Consider the following 9,808-nt stretch of genomic DNA (forward strand, 5'->3'; position numbering starts at 1 on the left):
AAATAGATTTTGAAGTAAATTTTTTTAATTTATCACATCAATCAAATCATTCACTAATTCTTACTTCCAAATTTACTTTGACTTATCTCTAAATTCACTCAAATAAACAACAAAAAGATTTATCTTGAAATCCTTTCAAATCCACTCAATCACTTTTTCTCAAATCCATTCAAATAAACATAAGACTAAAGAAACGAACACGTTGCAACCGTTTTAAAATAAGAATTGCACAAGTTACTCATTTTCCACTATTATAGCCTTTTCTATATATTATTTAAACAAACACCATCTTTATATTGAATGACATGTTTTAATTTAAATGTTAAAATTTGAAATACTAAAAAAATTAATATTAAATTAAAAAGATTATATTCATTTATGAAGACTAAAAATTAATTCTAAACTTAGGTTAGGAAAAACAAAGCAGCAAATGTGATGGACTCTCCTCGTTCATCCTCATGCCAAATTGTCGACATGTTGTTAATCCTTATGCCAAACAGAATATATTTTCTACAATTTGTTAAACGTTTTGCATTTTTCAATAGGATTCCTTTTTATGGGTATAGAAAGATTGTTCCTTCAATATTTCACTAAGCATAAATTGAAAACTGATTTAGACTTTAATCATGAAATCTCAGATGAACTCACGATGCATTATTTGAAGCGGGCAACTATAACGATTAAAACCAAGCGATAGGGCAAGAGAGAAAGGGAACAATTTGTTGTTTACCAGAGATAGGAACTAATAATTTGTCTTACTAATGCAAAAGAATAGAACTCTTATAATTCCATTAGAGCAGCAAATAATTAATAAGGGTTAAAGCTAAAATCCAATGGTCGCCCCAAATTAAAATAAAGTTGCAACTTTAGTTGCCTACTGTGTATATTCATTCCTAAAGAAGCTCCTGGCAGGACCTCTAATGCAGATTTTCAGGGTAACTTCTGTGGGGCCAAAAGAAATTGCTGTAATTTGAATTTCAATTTTCTGCTTGCAGAAGGAACCGCTAAAAAAAGGGCGACACAAGCAGAACATAAACAAATCATTGTACGCCTGAGTCTGTTGGGGTAGACTTTTCCGTTAATTCAGAAATATGTTTCTCCTGCTGTTTCTTCAGATGATTCTGGGCAGTTGCATTCACTATCTTAACAAAGAAGTTCATAAGCATGAGCCACACGATAGTGTTCCAGACTGAAGAAAAAGAAAAATCCCACTTTTTCCCCTGCAGATGAACATGAGATGATTTCAAGAATACGAAATTAGAAATACATCGGAGACATCCACACCACTTCGAGGTCGTAACTCAATATTGAGGAATTTAACGGTCAAATCAAAGTATAAGCGTTGATAAATAAGTCATACTGCAGTTAATAGGTACCTGCTTATTTGGGGAAGCTGGATTGGGAGCTTTCAAATACTTATCTTTCATTGCATGGAGACTGGCAGTCACTCTAGGTAAGACGGAAGCAAAACCAGGTATGTGACTGAGAACCCAAATAAATTCATTTTCAATCCAGTTAAGAAGTTGATTGTTGCAAACTGAGATGATGAATAGCGTCTGCAAAAAGAATAAACATACAAGATCCATCAAAATTTGTAGATGTACAAGGCGTAAATGTGTCTGAATGATTTTTTTTATGGAACTATAAGAACTTGTTCACTTATTCAGGAACCATTAATCTGGTTCTCTAACAATAAATACATAAACATGGTTCTCAGATGTCAAAATTTGACAACAAATTGCTTCTTTTAGAGGACTAATTTGAGGCAAAAATGGCATTGAAGTACTATTTCAATGTATTTATTTGGAAGATCAAAATGACGATACTTTTATCTTTAGGAGTACTGAAATGTTTTCTTCTTATTCAACTATTAATCTACCCTCCCATTTGCTTATTTGCCGGGTCACAAAAAAGCCAGGTAATGGTGTTAAATCATTACAGAGTTCACCACGTAGGTCAATAGTAATCACAAAATCAAATAAACAATATTGTGTTTACAATATTTATTTAATAAATATAAATATTGATGGGAAAGACCAACTTGGAAATTTGCACAACGAGTGTACGTATACAATATAAAAAGAGATTCAGGCTTCACCCACAATCACAGACCATTCCCTTGTCTACAATACCATAAAATCACCTAAGAAAAGGTTAAATACAAACCTGTATGTGAGTTTTAATAATTGCCTTTCCAATCAATGTTGCAAGAAAAAATTTCCAAAATGGAATGCCAAATTGTCCACACATGATGCCAGCAAGGTCAAATAAAGGATTTGGAACCTGAAATGTAATCTCAGTAAATAGCTGTTTACAAGTTGATATGGTATATATAATAAATGATATTTTTATTGAGCAGGATGGACCTCAGAATAAAGGAATTGCTAGAAGCTAACATGTTTTCGAAATCCCATACTATATACCAAGAGAAGTGGCAAAACTTAAAACATGCACCACAATACCCTGATGCTTAATTAATTGGCATAGTGCTCAATAACATTCTATGGATTATGAAAATGCATAATCATCAGCAGTCAGTTACAGTGATGAGATTTGTGCATACTGCAGGATCACAACAGAGAAACCTTAAGAGGAAAAACAGAACTATTGAGTTAAGATTTTGACTAACTAGCAAAAGTTGTCCTGCCAAACTTACACTAAAGAATATTCTACTTCACATACCCAGAGGAAAATTAAAACATATAAGCATAGAATAATACTGGAAATGAAGCATGAAGTCTATACTAACCGAAGCAAGTATTAGAATAGTAACAAAATTCAAATGTTGCGAGTGTGAAAGAAACCAGCACTTGATTCTATTCAAGACTCCTTTATCATCACTATCTAATTCTTCGATTGCATCCACTCTGCTCCCAGACAAGCTTGCTGCATCAACCAATTTGTAAATAAAATAACTAATAAGCACCAACTACTGAAAAATGAATTAATTAATCAACCAGCTAAAGATGGACACTGGAAATTAAGGTAAATAAAAAAAAAGGATGTACATCAGAGATTTAAAACTGGGGACTAAAAAGCACTTTATTCAAATGAGAGTTTTTGATAACTGACTAAAATTACATCAAGTATGCCTGAGGATAACATATGAAAGAAGATTTTTCAATAGTCCATTATTATAACTGCTTTTGTTTGAAATAGTTTTATGTTTCAACATACCAAATCCAAAATTTGTTCACTGCGCAGTTTGGTGCTAAAAAATTTCTTTGTACACATATTGGAGAATACTGAGATACATACAGTAAGTCACAACTCATGTCATTAAGAGACTATAAGATTAGTTGAATGGCCTATATGGCAAAAACTAAAGTAAACGCAGTTATAAATATGACTACACTCACGTGCAAGTATTAGGATGTATTCATGATCTCCAACCACAAACATGGCCAAATTCTTCAATTTGTTTCATCTAATAGTTATTCCCATTTTACCTAATTTTATTAATAATTTGTTTATGAGCCAAACTTTCTAACAAATTTGCAAAGCCTCAAGAGTGGCTATTTCGTTCATTTTAAAATACTAAGCAACATGATGCATTATTCCCAGGCCACATGAAAAAAAAAAAATATTTGTGAGTTGTGAATGTAAAGTTGACCCTAATTAGCAATCACTTGCATTATGTAGATAACCATTACGAAAAATAAAATTCAAATGCTGGAATTGACTTTTGCTTCCGAAAAATATCAATAATATTTAAATAATAGTCAATCAGTTTTTTTTTTTCCTGGAAACCATTCATTTCTTTTTCTTTTCCACCCATAGAGGATTATAGTAACTACACCACATAGAATAATATCACATGGTAAGCATTTTTCTCAATAGTATAGGATTATGATCAGACTATTCTATCAAATTAACAATGACTTTATTAGAGTAAGGGAACAACAGTGATAAAGCCAGACACATTGTACCTGCCCTGGATATAAAATAAGGAGGAAGCTCGCCTATTGCTGTTCCCATACCCCATAAAATAGCCTCCAGCTGAACTTGAGGCAAAATGCTGCTAAGAGGAACCTCTGACTGGAATAATGGTGGCCCAAACTCAGAACAGTCTTTATCAAGCCAAGAAGGACCTCGTTTTAATTGTATTGTATCATATGGAGCACTTTTAAGATCAACTCGGCCACACTGCACTGCTTTTATTGTGAACAATGCTATGTGTGGACCTAAATATAGGACAAATGTGTGCAAACCAGATCCTGAACCAAATAAAAGGATAAAAGAACTATTTAATGTGGATGTGCAATAATGAAAATGAAAACTCAGGGACAACATTGCCCTTGATCAAGATGATGGCAAAGAATCATGATCCTTACAATTATGAGAGTAAAATCTATATTACAAGCAATTGTTTTTCTTTAAGTTCAAATCAAAAAGATGTACAAGACAAACCACGTTAACCTAATAAGTAGTAAACCCCGTATCACACAATTAGGAACCATATCTGACCATAGGATTACTTATTTTGCTTACCAAGACCAATTGAAGAAGCAACGCCAAGGGCCACCCACCACAGTCCAAAGCGAAAATATTCAAGAAGCTCCTCAAGATGCTGCACAAAAGAACAAACATTTGTGAAGTCCAATTATCTAAAAAAATGAACAAAAGAGCTACCTAAAAAATGAATGTATACTTCACATGTGTATTATATGGCTGAAATTAAAAGAAAAAATTATCCTTCATATAGACATATGCTACCAAGGTAAATAGCACACACTAGCCAAAAAGAATCATAAACGGAGAGTTCTTTGCTCCAGAACTATCAGTATATTGTACAGACTGAATAAAATACCTTCTCTTGGAGTCCACCGAGGGTCATGAGCACTATGCCAAAAATCCCAACCGCAACACTGAAAAGCATAACCCACCCACCTTTTGCCAATAGATATAATGTTGTTTTCTTGATGCATTGAATAACAGCTAACGTGAAGAATTTCAATGTTTTAAAGGGTTGTGCGGTCAGAGTCAAATTTTCTAGCTCCAACTCGTACTTCTCACGTAGCTCTGCAAAATACAGACTTTTAAATCAGCATATGTGATATAACAAAACTTATTGTAAGAATCTAAATCATAATAGCATGTCATGTCAGGTTTGCAAAATAGGCTAAATTCAATATTTCCAGAAATATAGACAACTGATTAACCAACATCAGGCCAAAAACTATGGCAATATGTTTCTATTCAAATTGTCAAATGTCTTTGCCTCATATCAGGCACGACTCCTCTTCTTCCCCGGGCTCCAACTTTTTTGTAATATAACAGAATAACAACTTTTATTTTTGCAAAACTAATTGAGGAATTCAATCTTAACATAGAATTATGACAACTTATAGCCCCAAAACCCCTTTCGAGAAATCCAATGCTTCAAAAATCCAGATTAACCAAATAGATTAATGAATTGCCTCGCTGCACCCTTCCACGCCCAGAAACAGACAATACATCAAAACATGGATGGTTCCCCAAATGCCAAATTGTATATATTATAGAGCAGTAAGTGGGGCAGTCCAATTTTCTACTGGCAAGACGCCCTTTTAAAAAAGACAAACACTTGATGAATCATCTCTGTCCACTCACTTTCCCCTTAGCCTATTCAAATTAACAGGAAACCGAGACACTGAAAACTAAACAACTGGAAACCTTCCCATAATTCACCATACACGATCACAAATAAATCCACAGATCCACAACCCGGGGTCTGGGAATTGATACCCACATATATAAAAGAAGGGGAACGACTATACTAATGAAAATCCGATACAGTAAGAAAGGGTAAAAGAAGAATCAAATAAACGCAGAGCATCAAAAGCAAGAAAAAAACAAAAGACTTGCCAGAGATAGACAAATCAGGGCGCCCGGAAGAAGAAGATACTATATTTCCAGAGCCCATTATTGCTCACATGCTAAGAGGGGAAACTCTGCTTTGTATACCCTTCTCTATCTACGCTCTAGTTTTGCAGCACCCCAATTGGAATCAACACTCTGATTCAGAAAAGATACACAAAAATAAAATTGAAAGCTAAAAATTTGGATAGGCTTCGAAATGATTTCAGCGGAATCTGCAGATCTAGAAAATTAAAATCAGAGTGGTGGTTTGCGTGAAGATCGGGTAGCCCTAATTTAGTTTGTTACGCACACTCTCATCCACTTCGTCCTATTCCCCTCCCAAATATAATGAATCTCTTCCCTCCTCATGAGTAATATACCAGGGAATAATGCCCCACAAAATATATACATATTATATATTTAAATTTGGGGTCAAATTAATAAAACAGTAAATAATTTTCAGAGTAAAAATTATAATTTTAATCTAAAAGGACAGGAGATTTTCAAATCTAAATTTTATAGGTATTAAAAATAATTACAATTTATTTGACTAAGTTAATAACAAGTTTCACTGTTCTTAGACTACTGTATTAACTTAACCGATAAATGTAATACTGACATTTTTCATAGAATTAAAGATTTCCTTCCAATTTGGAAATTAAATTAACGTTTTTTCTTAAAATCAATTTTGTATGAAATACTATACACATGTATTTTTTTAAAAAGAATATTATTTAGGGTTAAATATGTTTTTAGTCTCTAAACTATTGATCGTTTTTGGTTTTCGTCCCTCTTCCAAAGTAAGGTACAATTTAGTCCTCAATCTTTAAAAAACGTTCGTTTTAGTCGAAAAAACGAACGTTTTGAGGACTAAAACGAGGACTAAAAACAAAATTTTGAGGACTAAAACGAACGTTTTTCTAAAGAATGAGGACCAAATTGTACCTTACTTGGAAGAGGGACGAAAACCAGAAACGACCAATAGTTTAGGGACTAAAAACATATTTAACCCTATTATTTAATAATAATCTAATTTTATTTTATCAAAGTTAACCAAAACCTATCATCAATAGCTCCATTAATAATGAAATTGATTTATTGGCGAATTAACATGTTTGACTTGAATATATTAAATGCGAAAGGCACACATTTCTTCATACAGCTAAAATTCATAATGAATATTTTAAAAAATATTAATTATACTGTAATGGTCATATTTTAGCTTAAATAGTTATATTTTATTTTCCTTGCATTTTCATAATAAATAAATTATATGTTGAAAGAGAGGAGGAGATAGAGTAGTTTATCGAAGATTTTTTTTGAACTAGTATAAATTATATTTTGACGAATTTAGTTTAACCTAACTTTTTTTGGATATAAATTTCAATGATAACTGTTTGGAAATTTAATTTTAATTTATAAAGAAACATTAAAGAATAATGTTCAATTTAAAAGACATAAAATGTGAGATTTCTAACTAGAAAATTTAGTTGATCGAAAAACATCTCTGTTGAAGTGGAAGCTTTATTCCGAGGAACATATTCCACCTTTAAGAATCTTTTTCGTATAGCCAAACTTTTTTCTGCAGAGATGCATCACTTTCCATGTGGATTTGTAGGTGATTTTTTGCAGTACATAAATTTACGAGTTCTGGTTTAATTTTAGAATTAAATATAAATTTTTAAAAAATACTTTATACAACACATGTATTATTTATTAGTATTTTTTTATTAAATTTAAAATACTTCAGTACGATAATAAATGAATAATGAATTAGTGAATAAATATATTGTGTTAAAATATTGTCCAAAAATGTATATTAAAATATTTTTTCATTAAATTTAAAACAAAAAAAATATTAGAAATTAAGAATATTTTGAATAGGTGCTTTCGTGATCCTAACGGCAACCAGATTATATTTCCAATGCAGAGAGAGATAGTTGACGAGATTAACACCAAACAGTTAGAATAATTGGCTTGCAAGCAAGAGTATTGACAAAAAGGTAGCAGTATTCTGAAATTAAGTAACATGAATTTTATATATAAAAAAAATACATTAACATGACTTAATTAGTTAAACGTTAATTTCAAATTAAAATGATTATTCTTAACATGAAATTTATATTTTTAGAGTTTTTATATATTTAGAAAACATAATACCTGAAAATTGACGCTGCAGGATTTCTTTCCATATATTAACATTTTTGTTTTGTTTATCAACTCTAACATATAGTACATAATATATAATGAATTAAGGTTGTCTACATTTGGACTGATTTTTCTGTTCACGTATATTAGTGAAGATTGATTTAGAAGAACAGTGTTGTTCTTTTGGGCTGATTTGCGAGGATTTGGTCGGATGTAAAAGCGCTGATTTGCGAGAATACACTGTTCAAGTCATCTCGCCGTGCGCGGATTTGCGATGAAATGACATAGAAAGACTGATATGCCCTGCACGTATTTTCTGAATTATGTACATATAGAGTTGCAGGTTGGGAGGCGTATTCGGTTACACGGAGGCGTAACCGGTTACAACTTCATGAAGAATTTGCCTTAATGGCGTATTCGGTTACCGGTTCATGTAACCAGTTCACGTAACCTGTTACAGCTTATTCCATATTAGCCTAAACATTAATTTTATAAATTATTCATAATTTTAAATATAACATTACAAAATAACATTTTATAATACTTTTATAACTAGGGGCATTTTGGTCATCTTTATTTTCTACCAATTAAACTAATTTTTAAAATCTATCACATTAATCAAATCATACACTAATTCTCACAAACTTTACTTCGAAATCCACTAATCACAAATCCACTAAAAAAACAACTAAAAAATTACCCTCAAATTCACTCAAATCCATTCAAATCATCTCTCCCAAATACACCCAAAAGAACACACCCTAAAAGATTCAGATTTTAATTTATGATTATCTTTGTGACTAACTTAACGTGACGTTAACTTGGAGAACTAGATTTGGGATCTGATTTAAAATGGACTCGTTACAAAATTTGTTTTTTGTGTAGTTCAATATGAAGACATGGTTCAACAGAACTATAATATTGAGAATATACTAATCATTGTACAAATGTTATGCAAATGATGTAATGTTTTCTATTATAGGAAACAATTAAAAAATAATAAAATAAAATTATTTCCTTGTTAATTTACCCACGAAAAGTCAATTGGCTCAAATAAGAACTGTGACTACAGATCAATCAAACCAAATGGGAACTTTCTTCCCAACTGATATGGGTTTTGAGAATTGATTTCCCTTGTCCAGAAAAACATGTTTTTTAATCGATACATTTTATCGAATTAGTTTGTTTTAAATTTAAGTTTTTATTATTAAAAAGATAATGATATTTTGACAATATTTTTTTACAATATTTTAACATTATTTATGTGTATTGGTCTAAAATTACTCTATAATCAATAATAATAATCACAAACATTAACATAGATCAATCACAAAATGACATGTAAACGGTGTTAAAATGTGTGATAATTTCTATGATTTGAGAGTGGAGTAACATGTATTACCAAGCAAATTCATGAAGTAAAGGCTTCTAAACAATAGCGTAGACGCTTTGGCAACATGCAATATCCTTGCTGTTTTTCCAAATGATTGGGCCATCTCTTAATTGTTGTATTTTAAAGTATAGGCTTCTGTACACATGACTCTTTCTTAACGCAGTTCTACATATTTCTTTCTGCACCTTCACATTTCAAAAATAATTTCAAGATTATAATTTTCTTTAACAAATTTCAAAATTTATTAAAGAAAATATTCTTTAAAAAAATTCGAAATCTGTTAAAACTTTTAAAAAACATTTCATCAAATTTTAAAATCTTTTTTTTAAAAAAAAATCTTTTAACAGATTTTAAAATCCAAAATTTTTAAAAACTTTAACGACATAAAATCTATTGAGCATAAAAAATAAAGTATGAGATTTCAAA

General features: G+C 31.1%; 1 protein-coding gene across 1 annotated transcript; it reads right to left on the reverse strand.

Moving 5' to 3' along the window:
• Window positions 1-706: 706 nt before the first annotated feature.
• Window positions 707-6,208, reverse strand: KMS1 (SNARE associated Golgi protein family). Its single transcript, XM_047325829.2, has 8 exons — window positions 5,848-6,208; window positions 4,811-5,022; window positions 4,492-4,570; window positions 3,930-4,217; window positions 2,750-2,886; window positions 2,167-2,283; window positions 1,377-1,556; window positions 707-1,220 (listed from the first exon to the last, which is right to left on the reverse strand). The coding sequence occupies exons 1-8, from the start codon at window positions 5,903-5,905 to the stop codon at window positions 1,041-1,043; spliced, it is 1,251 nt and encodes a 416-aa protein (XP_047181785.1). The 5' UTR covers window positions 5,906-6,208; the 3' UTR covers window positions 707-1,040.
• Between the last annotated feature and the right edge of the window lie 3,600 nt (window positions 6,209-9,808).

Source organism: Vigna umbellata, chromosome 10 (genome assembly GCF_029865625.1).
Source record: "Vigna umbellata cultivar VRB3 chromosome 10, Vumbellata_1.0, whole genome shotgun sequence".
Classification (NCBI taxonomy): Eukaryota; Viridiplantae; Streptophyta; class Magnoliopsida; order Fabales; family Fabaceae; genus Vigna; species Vigna umbellata.

What these genes read in the sequence shown, in the direction of transcription:
- KMS1 (XM_047325829.2), bottom strand. Translation starts at nt 5,905, where the DNA reads ATGGGCTCTGGAAATATAGTATCTTCTTCTTCCGGGCGCCCTGATTTG. An exon ending in TCGGTGGACTCCAAGAGAAG is followed by an intron (nt 4,571 to 4,810) that starts GTATTTTATTCA and finishes TCTTTTGTGCAG; the next exon opens with CATCTTGAGGAGCTTCTTGA. An exon ending in TTATTAAAACTCACATACAG is followed by an intron (nt 1,557 to 2,166) that starts GTTTGTATTTAA and finishes TTCTTTTTGCAG; the next exon opens with ACGCTATTCATCATCTCAGT.